Here is an 18933-nt window from a genome sequence, read left to right on the forward strand (position 1 = left end):
TATTGGTCTGTGGCTAGTTGATGCTTGACAGGACTGCTAGGCAAAATTCTAAGATGATCCCAATGGCCCACACCCTCACTTCTGTGATTGTACTACATACAGTACATCCATCCAAAGATGGAGAGATTTTGCAGATGTAATTGAGGTTTCTAATAAGTTAATCACAAGGGAGAGAAAACGGATTAATTCAAAAGGGGATGGGTCTGATTAGAACAAATGAGCCCTTTAAAACAGGGTACAAGCCATCCCTGAAGTCAGGGGCTCAAAGAAGAGACACTCTCCAGAAGAGACACTTGAAGAAACAAGTACATGGGAGTTTTACAGTTGCAAGGGAATGAATTCTGCCAATAGCTGAGCTTGGAAGAAGACTCCAAACTTCAGAGGAGACCACAGACCTAGGTGATGTCTAGACTGAGTCTTGTGCAACCCTAAATAAATCCTTTCAACTAGAACGCAGGTAAGCCATGTCTGAACTCCTGACCCACGGAATGATCTGTGTGATAATAAATGTACATTGTTTTAAGCTGTTATTAAATTCGTGGTAATTTGTTATATACAAACATAAACCAAATATGGCATCCGCCATCATTAGTTGTAATAATTCCAGTAGCCTCCACCTTTTAAGGGACCACCAGGTGCCAGTTACTATGCTTTGCATTTCTTAATACTATCTTAGTTTTAATGCAGACATACGGAACAACTTGAAAATATATTCTTTAAGTTTATCTCAATAGGATATATTCATTAAAAAAAATCCAACAAATAGATATTAGAATATAAAAGGGAAAATGACATAAGATTCCTTTCAGTAGTTTCAAAGCATGTGTCTTATTTCAAATATCTTTTCCTTCAGTTTAGCATGCATCCTAATTCCAGATTTTCTTTAATACATGAAAATTAAATTAGAGTGCCTTTGTACATTTGAAGGGCCGTGCTCATCTAAATGACAGCTGGTTACAAGAAGGAAGGATCAAGGCAAGAATCCTGCAGCCTGTTTACGTGCACATGCGCACAAGCAGACATCCACTCTTAAGTCCACGAGAGGCAAGGCTGACAATTAGCATTAAAAAGGACGTGGATATTCCCCTGGGAAATAAATGGGGCTGTGTTCTTAATAAAGGGGCAGGAAGAAGAGACTCTGTGAAGGAAGAAATCGTGCAGGCTGAGTACCTTTGATTGGAAAAGATGAGAAAACTGAATTAAGATCTTAGTCCTAGATGACAAATAGGACAACACATGAAAATTTTATCCCAGGTCGGTTTTTTAAAAATCCCTCTCGACACATCTGTGTGATCAATTTACAATGTATTCCTATTGCCATCCTTGATCTATTAGTTTCTAAGTCCTCTGAGAGAGCACACTTACTCGCTTGGAACTTTGTGTTATTGTTTGTGCTTCGAATCAGCTGAAATGCCTTTTGAAATCCCACTGCATGCTGGGTAGGACTGTCCAAAGACTTGACGCTGCTGACGAAGGTGGACATTTTCCTTTTTGTCTCACTGGTGGCTGGAGACAGGAATGTCTTATAGCACTGGTCGAGTGAGCACGTCCTGACCGTGTCGGCCACAGTCAGCACAGAGATCTGGAGGGCAGAAAAAGAAATCTTGTTATCTTATCATTTGAAAGTTTTTGTTTGTTTCTTTGTTTTTTTTTCCTAATTCTGGAAAGGCCCAAGAACTGAGAAGGCCTACAGAACAGTTTCTGAGAGTTTAAAAAATAAATGTTTGGAGGCATAAATCTATCCAATTTGAAAAGGATTAGTTAAGGATTGGTAATGGGGAGGGACTCTAGAGTTTGTTTTTTTGTTGGTTTGTTTGTTTCAAGATGAAGTCAGCAGTATGGTGTTGTCCTATAACATTAAGAATAAATGTTGCATGCAGGGAAAAATCTTAGCAAGTACTAACCGTCTTGGTTTTCCAATTGGAGGTGGGGTGAGGGTAAAGCCACAGAGTGTTTTAAGCAACTAGATTAGTCAGTAAAACCTTAGGAGCTGAAAAAGTCAAAATGATGAAGCACAAAATGTCCACACACAACAGATTATCATTAGCTATAAACACACCTGTCTCTGAGGTATCCTAGAGATTAGGACACCTCTAGAAGCCTTCCCTTATCCCACACTTCTCATAAATGTTGAGATAAAGTTCAGCCATCCACCAGCATCAAGCCCTTGTCCTTTTCCCCCCTCAGCACACAACTTCCAGTGTGAAAGTCACAGCTTATTGGATATCTTACCAGAAGCCATGAAGGAAGAAGCACAAGACTTGGCTTGGTGGGGGCGATTGTAAAAGAGATTTGGAAACCAGAGTCGGTAGTTGCTTGCTCAAACAAGAATAAAAACCAAACCAACTCTCTTTTCCCAAAGTCATTTTAAATATGGATTTAAAAATATAGATCATAAAACATAAAGTACTTTTTGAAGGGCATTGAAGGAAGATTCAGTTGCCACAGGGGTCACTGGGGTAATGGTCACCTTATCATGTTCATCGATGGCGCTGAGGATGACCCGGGCAGCATCCTTGGCGATCTGAAGCTGGGTGTCCGTGACAGAAGCCCCATGGTCCAGGATCACTACTATGTGCTTTGACTGTGGCCGGACCGTGGAGACGTAGATAGGTCTAGAAGGGGGAGAAGCTCTCTGGGGTCAGTCCTGGTTTAGGTAAAAAGACCTCAACCTACACAGCTGTGAACACTACAGATGCGCAGGCATTTGATGTCCATGTGTTTTTCCAGGGATGGCACAAGGATGGAGAGATCAGCTGGCAAGGAGAAATGGTATTGGTGCACTGAAACACTACCTTGAGACAATAGTAAACATAGAACAGGGACTGGTAACTTAGGTCTTCCAAAGATTAAAGCAACTGGGAGGAGATCTTAAGAAGCAAATTCAGTTGGTGGAGCATGTGACTCTTGATCTTGGGGTTGTGGGTTTGAAGCCCACAATTGGGTATAGAGATTACATAAAAAATAAACTTGAAAAAAGGGGGGGGCAGCAAATACTTTGGGGGCTGGCCTTTTCAACATACTTGAAAGGCAATGCTCTCAGCTGTGTGTGGTGATACTGCTCAAGGTTACCCAATAGTCAGCTACAGAAAATGGAACTGGTGGCCCTTCGGGCTGCAGAGACCGCCCAAGAGGGAGAGGACGGTCCACTCGCCCATGCCACGTCCTCCTCTGCAGACGTACAGAGTGGGGCTGTGCTAAAAGTGAGGCAGACTGGGATCCGTGAGCACACTGGGCAGCCTTCAATAGCAGGTTTGGTTTGTCTCCACCAGACAAAGCTAACCGCTTAAGAGGGTCCTTTCCTTTCTGTACTAAAGCAATTCACACAGGTCAGCCACCAAAAGGCCCCTTATCTGAGCATTTAAAACCATGCCATCAAATTTGTCCAAGCCTGTGATAGCAGCTCTCCTTGCCAGGTTTTTGTTTGCCAACATTAAGAAAAGGGGGTGGAGGGAGGGTGGGGAAGGTCCAAAGGAGAAATGCCTCCCATCAAAAGCAGGCTTCGGCTAATGTGCAGTATAGGAAGGCTTGTGAGACAGGTTTAATGAGGTCTCTATTCACAGTTTTAAAGCTGGAACAAATTAGGGGGAGCTTAAGAAAGCAAGTCAGCCTCAAGAGAATTGTTTAGTGACACCCCTAAAACCTAGATTTTTCCATGAAATGTCAGATGCCAGTTGAGTCACAAAAGCCTGGGCACAAATTAAGAAATATAGGCAAAGTTCAAAAAAAAAAAAAAAAAAAAAAGAATCTTTCAAAATCTGGCCAAGTTTACACTTTTGTTCTCAAGCCAAAAGTCCTACATTAACCCTGAAGTACCACCGCACTTTCACTAGTCAGTAACATTAAGCCAGTAGGGAAACGGAATAAAAGAATCCAGGAGAGATGGCTACAGAAATGAAAGAGAAACCAGAAAGGAAGCAAATCTGACTATCCCAACACGGACAACCATGTCAAATACTGAACTCTGCACATCTTCCAGGCAAGGTGAGTGAATTAAAAAAACAAGAAACAAAAAACAAAAACAAAAACAAACCTAGCATATCTCCTTTCCAACTCAACCCATATGAAATGAAAAGCAGAATGTGTTCACACTGTCACAATAAGTTGTTAAAAAACTGTTTTAGAGGGATGTGTAAATAGTAACATTAAATGTAAAATCAGGGAATCAGTCCCCACAGCATGATTTGTATCCACGGGTTCCTTTCTTGTGAGCTCTGAAAACCCATTCCACATTTCAAAGGATGTAGAGAACTTACAACAGTTAAGTCAAGTAAAGAGCTGGGAACAGCAATCTATGAGGGGAGGAACCTGGATTACTACTTGGCCAAGGGAAGACAGCCTTGAGGGTTGGTTTAATGCAGATTCAGAGTGGATATGCATGAAACCTTCCAAGTGGAGGTGAGTGCTGATGATTTGTGACAAGGCCCTGCTTGTCCTTCTGGACTTTCCCTCATGGGTGATTCATTAACAGCAGCATGCCAGTCAAACTATCTTCTTAGAAGTAAATGCAAATTAGATGGTTCATGGGGTCTCTGGCCTCTCCTTAGATGAGCCAGACTAGACCCAAGGTCATGGCTTCTGGTCTAGTCTCTAAGACACTGAAGTCTTCAATCAGGATGTCTAGAGAGGGAACAGAAGAAACCATACCAACAACACAAAGATCTTTCTAGGAAAAGCACAGGAGAGGTATTTTCCCTGGGGACAATTTTAGACACAATTTAAAGTAAAGATAAAGAGAGGCTAAAGGGATGGCTAATTCAGACTCCGAAAAATGGCATGAAAAACGAACATCTTGCACTAGCTCCGATTTTCTGGCATCAAACATCTGACACTGTGAAGGGAAGCTGTAGGGATTCAAAAGGGAAGTACCTTTGCCTAAGGGGTTCTGTAAATTGATGAGTCTTGTCATACAAATGAGCTCACCATTACCACCCTTCTGGCTAAACGGTACACACTCCACTCATTTCCGTGAGAAGAGCAGGGATGTTAACCATCTTCAATCCAATGTGTTCTGGACAACCTTAAAACTTCTAGTAGCTCAGATTGCATGTAAATTTCAAAAAGATGGCTAAGCGCATTGTCACAGAAAGGAAGGCTGGGAATCACAAAGTCCACTCTGAGACAGGCTATGAAGTCATGTAGGGTGGCACTTTAGAGAAAGGATTATCATTTCTGTCTCATCAAAGATGCCTGAAGCTCAAAACAACCTGGGCGCCTCCAACAATTTAATTTCTTTAGTGAATATTTTGTTTTCTTTGGCTTGTTAGACAGCTTATAGACAAACTCTGGGCTTTATCATTTGCCCTTCCTAGCGTTTCCATAGCCACACATGCTCAGTGGTGAAATCATTTCAGAACAAGTTCCTGAAATCACAGCTTCGAGGCAGAACCATGTATGTAAATGAGGAGTCTCTATTTCACACAGATGACTCTTAAGTAGTAATTAAAACCTTAGCATTTAGCAAGCAAGTCAACATACCTACTCCGATGCTCATAGCTGCCCTTACACCGGAACTTGTGTGCTGGGAAAACAGTGAAAATTCCTTCTTCCGAACTGAAATATTGCCACTTAATTCCAGGGTTGGATTTCAGGTTGTCTGCAAGAACTGGAGTGGGGAAAATGAAATATAACCACCAAATCCACAGGTGCAGGCAGGCACTGCTCCTTGGGCATCTGTTTTGCATAAACTGCTTGTAGTATGAAGAAATCCCACTAGATCTAAGGCTGTAAATTTTCCACTAAACATTTTCTTTCTGCTCCTTAAAAAACACCCATGAATAGAAAAATGTAATGAATGCTTCAGTCAAGCGAAGCTATTATTCTTAACACTGCATGGTGACACTCTATGTCCTGGAATATTTTCCCAGCATGAATGATTCATTTGCACTAGCCTCTCCCCTCAGTAGGTTCGTCCCTGTTGGACCAGCATACACTTGCTGGCTTGGGGTACATTCTCTAATTGTGGAAAAGAGTGACATTAAAGGGCTAGTCTCCAGAGGGACTAGACCCATGACCTTGACCCCATTCACTCCACAATGAGGAAAATAGCACAGATGGTACTTGAAAGGTCAGAACCACCATCATTCAGTAATCGCTTATAGAGTGATTCTAATGTGCCAGTACTGGGATCCAGGCTTTCCTTCATGTTATCTCATTTAACCCCTAAAACAGCTGTATGATGAAGGCAGTATTATTATTCCCTACTTTGGACTTTAGAACATATGCCTAGAGGGGCGCCTGGGTGGCTCAGTTGGTTAAGCATCCAACTTTGGCTCAGGTCATGATCTCGAGGTTCATGTGTTTGAGCCCCGCATCGGGCTCTGCACTGGTGTTGCAGAGTCTGCTTGGGATTCTCCCTCTCTGCCCATTCCCCACTTGCACACTGTCTCTCCCTGTCTCAAAATAAATTAAAAAACTAAAAAGAAAAAAAAAAAGAAAATGCGCTTAGAGAGCTTAAGTGATTTGTCTAAAGTCTCATCAGTAAAGGATCATGTCGGGATTCAAGCCTGGGTGTCCTGGTTCCTATGTTCTTACCACGCGGTATCGCCTCCCTTCCTATGTACACGGTATCCCGCCGATGCCACTGACGTGCAGCAGGAATGACAGCTACCTTACCGCATGCAGACCTGTCCCCAAACCTCCATGAAGCCTTGCTTATCCTCTCCCTTCTCTGATGCCCTTCTGACTCTCTTCCCCACTAAATCAGTTACAAATTATACACTCACTATGTGTACGTTACTGCTTTATGTGCTGCAGGATACACACAGTTGAGCAAAAACCAAGCCCTGTTTCAGTAACTGATCCACCAGAAGACTTACATAGCAGGTCATGGGGCTGAAAGCAAGGGGAGGAGGAGTCTGGGCAAGGGCAAAGGCAAAGAGAAAGCGCGAGGCGCATTTGACAAGAATGTATAGAAGCTCTGACCGCCACGCGGCCACCCTGGAGTCTGGTTCAGAGGTCGGCAAACTCTTGCAAAGATTCGCAGAGTCAAGAACTCTGGCTTTGCAGACCAAGCAGTCTCTGTTGCAATGCATCCGACTCAGCAGCTGTAATGCCATAGCAGCCAGGACACGGACAGCCGTTAAGTGTGAGGGTGTGCCAATTAGAGTTTATTTACAAACAATCAGCGGCGAGCTGGATTTGGTCAGTGGGCCTTCAGTTATAGTGCTGGTCCCCTGACTGCACTGTGTGTGATATGCACTCCACGGAGGGCCTAAAGCATGGTCAGTGCCTCACGCTTTCAGCGATTACCCCACCAAACATACACTGAGAAAGTGCAGCGTATTTTATCCTCACAAAAATTCTAGGAGTAACAAATTATTATCCTCAAGTTACAGACCAAGAAGCTCTCTCAGAGTTTCCTGGCCTCCCTGAGGGCTCCCCTCGGACAAGACGGCAGTCAAGCACGCGTGACCACAATGCCGGTGCCCGTCCTACTCTGCCAGGCAGCGGTCAAGGTCAACACCTGGACTCAGGCGACCACGCTCTCCCTGGAGACCCATGGCTGAGGTGAGTGCATGTCAACATGGAGGCGGCTCTTTCTCTGGGGGTCTGAAGCATTCGCCTTGATCTCATGTTAGCACTGGTCTTGAGGCAGCCCTGCCGAGCCGGCAATAGAAAGGCAAACACTGCCTTTGGAAGTAAAGCTCAATGACCTCATTTAAAAGTAACATCTGTAACAATAAACAGGCTACAGTGAGACTATTAAAAGGGGAGCCAAGGAGAGCGAGAATGTTTTAAAAATAAATCAGAATTCATACAGTGCATGATACATTTAGTCTCCCCACAAAAGATCATTTTGGTTCCTTATAATCATTCCGCCACTAGAGCGTAAGTATCAGGCAAGGTTCCTCAAACCCTCCTGCTGAGAACTCCTTTGGCATCTGATTAAATTTCATCCATTATTCGGTACTAGCAGAAGATGATGGATATGATGGTAATGAGGACCCCAGGGCCCAGCAGCAATCTATCACTGTGGTGTGAACCCCAACTGGGCCCCTCTCTGACCTAGATGTGGAGGTGACTAGAGGCCTATTTTCCACACAGGCAACCCAGAGGCAGCTTCCCCCATTCCTAGAAGTTAGTGAGGTGTTGGGGCCACTGGATAACTTGGGCCGGGGTGCTGCATGCTCGCTCTTTCCTCAGAAATGCTGGACACTGTCCAGGAAAAGGCTGGGCATACGTCCAACCTGCCGGCCCACGATGCACAGTGTTAGGTTTTAGGCTATCAACGGGTAGGACCTGTATTCGTCTCAACTGCTCTGCACACCTAACTCAGACAGACACATGTGAAGGTGGCAGTAAATGGTTTCTTCTTCCCTGGAGCTTCTGCCCAATTGGAAGCTACTACAGTCTCTGAAATCCTCCCGCATCTTACCTCTCCCACCTTCTGGTTAGAGTAATTACTTTTCCGGGTAACTTTTCGCTCCTCCATCCCCAGAGTCGGAGATCCTTGAGGACAAGTTCTGTATCAGAGTCACCTCTGTGCCTTGAGCAGAGATGCCCAGTTCTCTTCACATCAAGGTGCTCCCTCCGTGAGAGCTGCAGGGTTGAAGTGTGCAGCATACAGGCTGGGAGCCTCTGCTCAGAAGTACTCTTTCTCAGCCATCTGTGACACGTTTGTTTTAACCAACTCTCTTCTAATGCCAAATCCAATTAAAGATCGATATCGTGACTCAATCAATATAGAGCAAGGATAACGATAACAGTGGACGCTCTGTTCTCCCAACACCACTGCCAGCGTGACAGGCACAGAAATAGGTAATTAGAGAGAGAAAAAGCCTGCTTGTCTGATGATTTCGGGAGATGATACATGTCAAAATATATCAATTGTATGTTCCACTTGTGAAGTTTATGGCCTGTCAATTATGTCTCAATAAGGCTGATTTGATAAGACAGTGAAAGTTTACTGAGCATCGTACAGACCAGTTTTACACACAGTGTGCCGATTTTCATAATTACTTTAGGAATTTGTTATCATATCCGTTTTACAGATGCTGAATGAACTTGCTCAAGGGCAGAGTCATGATTTGATCTAGGTGTGTCTGCCTCCAAAGCCACATGCTCTTTCCAGAGCACGACAGTGCCTCTACGAGGTCAGTGAATAGATGCTGAATGCATTGGCAATCAGCAGATTGAAAAGTCTCTTGAGAGGCAGAATATACAAATGTTGGTGTTTCTCAATCAAAATAACCAGCTGCATTAGTGTGTAAATATACAATGTGAATAAATTGCAATTAAGAAGGCACGTGACAGAAAGGATAGGACAATGGCAAGAAGACTTAAGCTAATGTGAGCATTTAATCTTGTGAGAAAAAAACAAATGGCTGAGCTGCTAAAACTGGCCCACGCCAGCTGAGCAGTCCAATGTCACGGGGTTCACCACTGACCCCACAGGCTGGCTTAGCTGGAAAAGGGCACAGACACATACTGTAGCTCAGAAGGCAGAGTCAAGCTAATTATAACACTCAGGACTCTGAGTGACACTAAGCCATTAAAAGCATATTTTAGAGAATAGAGTTTTTATGCAGCTGAGAAACTATATCACTGAGACCTCTTAATTATTCTGTAGGTGTTCAACAGATTGGAGGGGTCTTTCACTGTCAATTTGAATAAACATAAGAAAGCCCGTTGGACACAGGCCCAATGCTATTTTGCACTATTTAATTTGGGTTGGCACTTAGGAACTAGAAGAAAGATGCTGATAAATCAGAATGGACTGGGAATAGGAAGCCATGGATTTTGGTCCCATCTCTAAGACTGGCAAACTCTCTGACCTTAAATCTACTCAACTGTACAGCATCCAAAGGCATCTTTCTAAAATGCAAATCAAATCCCAACATGGCTTTGCTGAAAACCCTCCCAAGTTTCCAACTGTGCTACAACTCACATTGCACCCAAAACTGATAAGGCCCTGCACCATCTGGCCCCTTCCTACTCTCCATACTCACTTTATATATACATATATACACGTATATGTATATATATGGAGAGTACGTATATATATAAAGAGAGAGAGAGAGAGAGGAGAGAGAGAGAAAATGAATCTTAAGCAGGCTCCAGGCTCAGCGTGGCTTCAGCCCCATGACCCTGGGATCATGACCTTAGCCGAAATCAAGAGTCAGACACTCAACTGACCCCACTCCAGGCGCCCCGCTCTAACCTCACTTTTACCCTCTTCAACTCACTACACTGTATGTCAAGAGCTACATCTCTCAGTTCGGCAAATGTGCCAAACTCTCCACACAAGGTGATCCTTAGCCCGGAAGAACTCTTTTACCGTCTCAGAGAGACCTTCCCTGACCTCCCCCCGCCCCCGCCCCCCACCGCAATTATCCTCTCTCATAGCTCCCTGTATTTTCCTTATACCAAAAGTTAGTAATGGTCAGTGTACTGATTTTGTGGCTATGTTTCAGGTCTCTCAGGCAGACTTGCCATAAGCTCTGTGAGGGCAGGAGCAGAGTCTGGAGCCAAGTTCATCACAGAGCCTGGTGCCTGCCTCGTTTTAGGAAGCACTGAGTCGCTAACTGCTAGATGAACCAGTGAATGATGGCATTGGCCAAGGCTCTTCACCTCTGCCCCCAATGAACTCTCACAATGTCCTCTTCTCTAGTCTCTACGTGATGGATCTGGATGAGGTTATTTCCATAGATCCTTTAGAAGCCAAAGAGAAGTAAGAAGGGTAACGAATGAGGGTCAATAGGAAGGAAGGAAGAGCAAAGATTTACAATTAGAAAGAGCAAATTTCTAACGGACTTTGATCAAGTTTATGCAAAAAAAAAAAAAAAAAAGGAGGAAAAAATTAGTATTCTTACTTCCTAGTAACTTAGAATAACTTGGTAGTCAGTACTAAGAGATGATTATTATTGACCCAAGAGTAAGGAAAATGTCCAAATAGGACCAAGAAACATTTAGACAGAATGAGAGAGAAAATTCATATTGGCCTTTAACAAACGAGGGGGTTCCCGTGACAACTCCTTGTTCTTTAAAGGCAAGCTCTGTTCCCCAGGTCACTTTCTGCATAGCTTTCAACAAATTTACTGTTTTTCTCTCATAGTTCCTATGTTAATTCTAGCAAAGACAAATTCAAAATACCTAATGGCTTATTTTTCTTGAATCACAACACACAAATTGTTGTCGGAAAAGCAGCTAAAAAATGTTCCTTTCTGAGGTGTCTAGCAGGCTCAGTCGCACAGCACGCGATTCTTGATGTCAGGGTCGTGAGTTTGAGCCTCACGTTAGAGGTAGCGTTTACTTTAAGAAAAATGTGCCATTCCCCTTTATAGGCGTTCTTTATTTCCCATTTATTGAGTCTCAAGATTTGTCTGCATTCAGTGTAGTATGCTGTCTGTGGAGAATTCTAACATATGGGCTCCAGATCCCATGGCCCCCAAATATTTCCCTTCCAATTTCACCACCTACATCTGACCAATTCTTCCATCAGCTTCTCTAGTCAAAATGAAACCATGTCCCCAAACTCCTTGACTGCCCTTTTTAATGCTTAAACCACCAGGCTGATGAGAAATAGATGGATTACAAACTGCTTGTAGTTGGGCTGTGACTTTGGTTTTTCCTGATGGTATTATCCACCAAAGGTAGAAACACAAAGAAATTGCTCTGTAGTAGAAAGCTTGCCTCCCACCTCAAGGAACTCTGGCCTTTCTGATGCCCAGCCCAACACTACTCAGCTAAACACACAAAGCTATCTACCTCCCACAGCTTGCCAAATATAAGATACAAGAGCTGTCCTAAATACACAGAATGGCAGGCAGGCAGGCAGGCAGGCAGGCAGGCACGCACGCACGCACGCACGCACACACACACACACACACACACACACTTCCCCAAAAGACCAGAAATACAGAGCACATTTCAATAATATTCTGTGCAACAGCAATCATTTTGGAGGGGAATAAAACAAACATTTTTAGGACTCCAAACCAAATTTGTGGCATTATACCCTGTATCACACCTTCCAGTTCCTACTCCTAGCTCCCTTCTAGAGCATCATTTTACCACATATTCTGGAGGAGCCATATTTCATGGACCCTCAGACACTGTTTATATGTTCAGGAGTGGTAGGCATATTGAGTATTTGGTCATGTACCAGGCACTTTGCTAAGTCTTTTATACAGATTATCCCAGTTAATTCTCATTACAACCTTTTGAGGTAGGTTTAATTTAGCATTCAGGTAACCAAGGCATATAGAGGTTAATCTTTCAAGTGTCTGACAGCTAAGCAAGAGCCAAACAAGAGTTGAAGGCTTCCTGTGGAGCTTTACCAAAGAGATATTATTATTCCCATTTTAAGCTAAGCATATTCTGCCTCAGGAATGGAAGAGTGACCCTAAGCTCTGACCCCTGAATGGGCTCCAGGCCATGTAGCCCAGTGATTCTTCCACCACAATGACCATGCTAGTAAAAGGCCACTGCCAAACTTAATGACAGCTGACCCAGCTAATCCCACTGTATTTACTTCAGTCTAATATGAAGGAGAGAACATCCTCAAATCTCTGGTTCTGCTCCAAACTCACAGTTCCTTGTATCCATTCTAGGTTATCTACATAATGCAAAACTCACCATTCCATTCTGTCCTTGATTCGGTTAAGACAGCCTGGTCATGGGCTCAGAGAATCCAGAATAAACTTCTGGGGCAATCTAGGATCAGTGTAGGACTTACTACTCTATCCCCTTCCTTTTAATAGACCACACCCAGAGGACCCAAAGGACCAGGTGATCTCCAAACATTCATGGAAAGGGTAGGAGAAACTTTGAACAGAGTTCTCAAAGCCTAGCTGATTGTCACAATCAGCTCTTGCAACCTACGGATTCCCAAGCTTTACCAAGCACCATTTTGAGTGGCCAGGTCTGGGCTGGGTTTTTTGACAAAGCACTCCAGGTGACTCTGATGACTGGAACAACTGGACCAAGACATTTAACTCCATTGTCCCATCTGTTTCCTTAGTTCTACTTTCTTCCTAGACTGACTGTCCTCAGCATATAAACATTTTCAAGTTTCCCTAACTTAAATGATTAGCAATAGCAGAAACAATAGAACACTTCCTTCATGCTATCTCTTCCCTAAGTTATCAGGGACCTTTCCCCTTGTTCGCAGCCAAACAACTTGGAAGAGTGGTCTACAAAGATTCTCTGTTTCTTGCCATCTCATTTATCCCTCATCTAGCCATTTTGCTTATGCCATGGCCATCTCTCGACTGCCCCCTCCCACTTTTGGAAAACATGTAATAGTCTAGCCCGGTTTTCTTTTTCTTCCAGGCTAACTACACTTCCGTCCACTCTCCACAAAGCTCTCTGGCTTATGCTGCTTAAAAGTCTGTCAGCTTGTTGACTCCAAGCTAAAAAACAAATCAAAACCAAACCCAACCAAAACCCAACTCCTCAGAGTAATATACAAGTGGTTAAAAACGAGCTTAGTGTTATCTTCATTTCCTGTTACTTACTCCCTCTTATACAAGGATACCGATTGTGCTGGCTGCACTTTTTATAGATTTCTAAATGGGAAATGTACTTACCACATGCATATCACCAGGATAATTCCCGTTGTCTTTTGAGACTCAGCTCAATCTTAGAATCTGGGCTCAAGTGCTCCAGGGTACCTTTATCATTATAGCACTTAGCTGTATGGTAACTGTATTGTCTGTTGATCTTCTCCTTCCCTTCACTCCCCTCAATAAATACATATATACAACTGTTTTTAAGCTTTGAGAGTAAAAATTCTGTCTTGATTATTTTGGTGTCTGCCACAGAAACTAGCATATATAGATGCTACCTGAGAGAAGCTCTTTAGGAGGAAGTACAAGGAATGAGTCATAGGTTGGTTCTGGATCTCACGCTTCAGTGACATGTAAAATGAAGCTGCTGTTAACTGACACAAGGAACATGGAGAGGGAAGAGGTTGGCTTGGAAGAGTCTAAGACTATGGGTTTGATTTTAGACATAAAGAGTTTGAAATGTCAGTAGGCAGATTACAGGGATGGAAAAATCTCATCTTAAGCTGTCTGTGGTAGGAAGCCCATTGGATTAGGAGTCAGGACACATAATGTTTAGTCATCTCAATACCAACAATTTGTTTGACTTTACGTAGATCAATTGGGCCTGTTTCTCATCTATAAAATGGACTGGATACTTGTCTTTGGTATCCATGGTAAGAATAAGATGAAAACATGAGATGGTTTATGAGGTACTAAGAAGCAGAGCAGATTGATTTTCTTGTGTACATTGTGTGTTTGGACTCACCATAGTTAGTATCATGCAAATGTAGGATGATATTATTCATGCCCATAGTCTGTGTCATTCTATATACCTGGGATATTTATGTCTGATTTGCTGTGAAGCTAAAGAAACCAGCGCTACCTTGCAAGCAAATTACAACCACATTCTTTTCTTCACTAAGGTCCTTCAAAAGGCTTGGCTCTTCCATTATAAAAACAAAAGCACAAAGCAAATCCTAGTCTCTCCCTCTCTCTTCCTTCCTTCCTTCCTTTCATTCATTCATTCATTCATTCATCCATCAAAAAGCATTTACTGTGTACCTGCTATGGGCAGGTCACTAGATCGGGAACTCAGCGAATAAAAACTAAATGAAAAGGAGCAGAGGATCAGGTAGATATTCAAGATAAAAAATTCAATTTCTAAGAATGTACTGTAGAGTAAAATAATAAAGAAGAGTTGTAGCTGGGCCAACATGACTCTGAATGACAGCCCCCCAGCCTGCAAGCTCCCCCTGAGGTGGCTGAGGACTCCACTGAGACTGTATCTCAGCCCAACTTCTCCCACCGCTCAATCCCACTTCTTTCCTTTTCCCGCAGGCTGCCAGTCTCCATGAAGCACGCCCCTAGTGAACCCAACCTGTACAACCGACAAGGAATTCTACCTATAAGAGTGAGGAAAGATGACAGAGAAGTTGGGCCCCGAGGAATGAGCAATATTTTACAAGTCAGAGAAGGCAGGCACTGTATTTTAGGATCAAAACAATAACATAAGCTAAAGTATGGAAGAGTGAGAGAGGTTGGGGATTTGAAGAAATGAAAGTGATTCCCTGAGGGTAGAGGGAAGAGGAGGAGGAGAAAATGGAGATGAAAGGCCTCTACTTTATCTTACAGGTGAGTCATCAGAGGTTTTTGAGAAATGGAGTTACAGCGCAGATGTTTGCAAAATATCTATGGTGTACAGAATATATTGAAAAAGAGAATAAAAGCAGAGAAACCTAATGGGAGGTTTTTTATATTAATTCTGTATTTAATTCTATATTCTATATTAATTTCTATATTAACAGAAAGGTCTATGAAGATCTAAGTTTATTGTCATTAGCAGTGGAGAAGACAAAGGGATTCAAGACATATCTTTGAACTACAGATTCTGAGCCAGGTTGCCCCTTCAGTGCAAAGGGGACAATGAGAACTACATCACAAGTCAGCATAATACCCAGGAAGAAGCACACATAGTAAATGCCTAGTGAGGGGTCTTGTACATAGTAAATGCTTAACAATATCCACTCACTCACACTCTCATTTGATCACCAACTCAAGAGAAATCTGTTAAAACCTGGAGAAGTACTAGGGGGAAAAAGGTGAGGAAGAATTCCCAGTGTGACCAGGATGGAGGTGGAACTAATCGTGATAGTGAGCCCAGACTGGGGAGAAGTTTAGAGAAAAGTGAGCGGTCTGTTTAATTTTTGAGGTAGCAGGGTGCCTGGGTGGCTCAGTTGGTTAAACATCTGACTCTGTTTCGGCTCAGGTCACAATCTCATGGTTTATGAGTTCGAGCCCCACGTCCGGCTCCAGGCTGACAGTGCAGAGCCTGCTTGAGGTTCTGTCTCTCCCTCTCCTTCTCTCTGCCCCTCCCCCTCTCACTCTGTCTCTCAAAAATAAATAAATAAACTTAAAAAAAAAATAATTTTTGAGGTAGCTACAGAATAATCACAGAGACATGTGTGTCTTAAATTTGGTTACTCAGTAAAAAAAAAAAACTCAAATAGGCCACAGCTGGAATGAGAGATTTGGAATATTTCATAGCATGTGGTAGGAGCCAAGGTGCTGGCTAAATTGAGAACATTTGGGGAGATAACATTTAGAAGTGAGGAAGGTGAGTAAGAGAGGACATGTGGGGAAAGGAGCTTAATAAGAAAAATGAAAAGGACTCAGAAGTAAACAGGTAAATGGTACAGAGTAATTTTATAGAAACCAAAGGATGACAGACCTTCAAAAAAGAAGTTTACCTGTCAACTACTACACAGGGGTCAAGGAAAACTGAAGAGGGGTCACCTGAAATCCCTCCAGGGGAACAATGATACAGTTAAAAAAAAATTGGGACATTCTAAATGTTAAACTGGGGCAGACTGGTTAATTCAGGCATTTTTTTTAAGTTTATTTATTTTATTTTGAGAGAGAGATAAAGAGGGGCAGAGAGAGAGAGAGAGAGAGGGGGAGAGAGAGAGAGAGAGAGAGAGAGAGAGAGAGAGAGAGAGAGAGAGAGAGAAAATCCCAAGCAGGCCCTGCACTGTCAACACAGATCCCAATGCGAAGCTTTATCTCACAAACCATGAGATCATGACTTGAGCCAAAATCAAGGGTTGGACACTTAACCGACTGAGCCACCCAGGTGTCCCTACTTCAAGGATGTTATACAATCATTACCACCATGATCTAGAAGTATATTTATTCACATATATACAAAGAAATGTTCAGGATATATTTGTTAACTAAAACAAAAACAAAACCAGGCTGTATCCATTATGATACGTATTATGAGAGAAGATGCATATGAGAATATATGCAACTAATAAAATCTTCTGCAATCAGTATAAAAGGGTTGCTGTGACAAACTATAAGAAAGACTATCTTTGCAGTAGCACCCATTATAGGGCTGGAACCTGAAGGGGAATCAGTGAAGAAAAGAGGCCTCTGTATACTTAATTTTGTATATACGTGTAAACACACATGTAAACTGAATCGCATAGCCTCAACAATCTAGATTTCTAAGTGACTGAATAGTTTTTTAATAGTATTTAATTTTTAATGTTTGCTTACTTTTGAGAGAGAGATAGAGAGCGAGCGGGGTAGGGGCAGAGAGAGAGGGAGACAGATGATCCAAAGTGGGCTGTGCACTGACAGCAGTGAGCCCGATGCGGGGCTTGACCCCACGAACCATGAAATCAGGACCCGAGCTGAAACTGGACGCTCAACCGACTGAGCCACCCAGGCACCTCTAGATTTCTAAGTGACTGAATAGTTTTTAGATGTTATATGAATAATTATCACATCGCTTGTGACGCTAATGCAATCATGAAGCTCGGACAGTTAGGCATAAAAAGAAACGAGAAATTCCTAGTTTGATTTTTATTCTCTTATTTTAGGTTTTTAGATAGAACACAAGCTTTTCATTGCATTGGCATTAGCATACTGAACAGATAATTCCCATGGCATTTTAAAGAAGAGAGAGAAGCCTACAACACACAATCTTTGGCATTCACAGAAGGATGCAGTGAAGCCCCTGAAAGTGGCAACACAGGCCCCGGTGCCCACCTGTGCCTCCGGCAGCATGTACCGCTGTAACCTGACTTACAGATGCCCTTACGCCCCGTGAATCCCGTTTCTCGATGGAGACTGCGACGCTACCAAGATCGAAGTTTGCAACTTCAAATGAGGTCTTTAAATCAAACACAATATAAAAAAAGTCCAGGCACTTTTTCTTTTGGCAAGAAAGACTAACTCCCCCTCTGCTCACACCTCAATTGCATAACTCAAGGGAGCAAGAGGCAACTTTCCTTGGACTCTTCAAATAAACTCTCTTTAGGGATCAGGCTACACACAAGAAAATAGCTCAGCAGGAATTTAAAAAAAGAGAGAGACAGGGAGGGAGGGAGGGAGGGAAACTAGGGATAAAAGCAAGAAGGAATCTGAGCAAAACATTACCAGCACCATAATGTAACGCATGAACTGTCAAATGCTGGTTGCCTGAATGGAATCAGGGACAAGGAGTCAGTTTAGAAAGCAGAGATCTGGCAGGGGTAGGTTTAAGAAAAAGAATATACATGTGTGTCGGATGGATGGACACATGACCTAGTTTTGGCTAAATAAAGCTAAGAATGGTTTACAATTTTTGCGAGTCTGTTTCCAGCTAGTCTGAAAGGCAATCTGAAACTGTGTTATCAATTAGGGACCCATTGACGGATTATATACAGTCTGAAAGGGCCCGAGGCTGGACATCTTACAGATGTAAATATCAGACATGCGATAGCCTATGAAGTCCATTAATTCTGCTCTGAAAAGGGGCATGAGCTGTAGAGGAGGAAAGGGGGGGCCTCTGAGGTCACCCTCCACCATCTACCACTCCTCTTAAATTACAAATGACTGCTCAAGAATGTGGACTTTGGGATGCAGCCACTGCTTGGTGGAATGTCACAAAACTTCAAATACAAGCAAGTCAGTTTTCAAATACCTGAATATTGCCAAAAACTGCTTGTAAATCTAGCTATGTCAACGGTGCCGAGAACAACTCTCCTTAGGGTAGTATGTTACACTTGAGTCATGCTTTTAGAAATATCAGAATTCAAGATCTGATCTTTAACCATACACCTCTGTCCTCACCATCTTCTTCCTCCCCTTCCTGATTTTTTAAACTCCCTCTCCCCTCACTAATAACTACTGTAATGACACAGAACTCTGTCAGGATTCCCAATTATGTGTTCAGAGGAGTTCTACTCTAAAACCTCAGTTACAGAAGATAATCTCAACATAACGAAGATGTCTTCAATACTGCTTCCTCTGGCCTTGCTCTTGGCCAATGATCTTGCTTCCTAAGTCTCTTGAGAAAACAATATCACGAAGAATGGAATGTCCACTACCTTGATCATTATAAGCATCTCTGCACACTTGCTCTTCCTTCCCTCCTCTTATTAAGAATAAACACTGT

At 42.8% G+C, this 18933-nt stretch overlaps 1 protein-coding gene across 1 annotated transcript in view; it reads right to left on the reverse strand.

Moving 5' to 3' along the window:
- CACHD1 (cache domain containing 1) overlaps nt 1-18933 on the reverse strand; it is a 208290-nt gene that overhangs the window by 52192 nt on the left and 137165 nt on the right. The window contains exons 5-7 of the mRNA XM_060623464.3: nt 5479-5605; nt 2471-2615; nt 1366-1582 (exon numbers count right to left, since the gene is read on the reverse strand). Of these exons, the coding sequence (XP_060479447.1) occupies nt 1366-1582; nt 2471-2615; nt 5479-5605 (489 nt within the window). The remainder of the gene's footprint in view (nt 1-1365; nt 1583-2470; nt 2616-5478; nt 5606-18933) is intronic.

The sequence above is a fragment of the Panthera onca genome, chromosome C1, assembly GCF_046562875.1.
Source record: "Panthera onca isolate mPanOnc1 chromosome C1, mPanOnc1 haplotype 2, whole genome shotgun sequence".
Taxonomy (NCBI): domain Eukaryota; kingdom Metazoa; phylum Chordata; class Mammalia; order Carnivora; family Felidae; genus Panthera; species Panthera onca.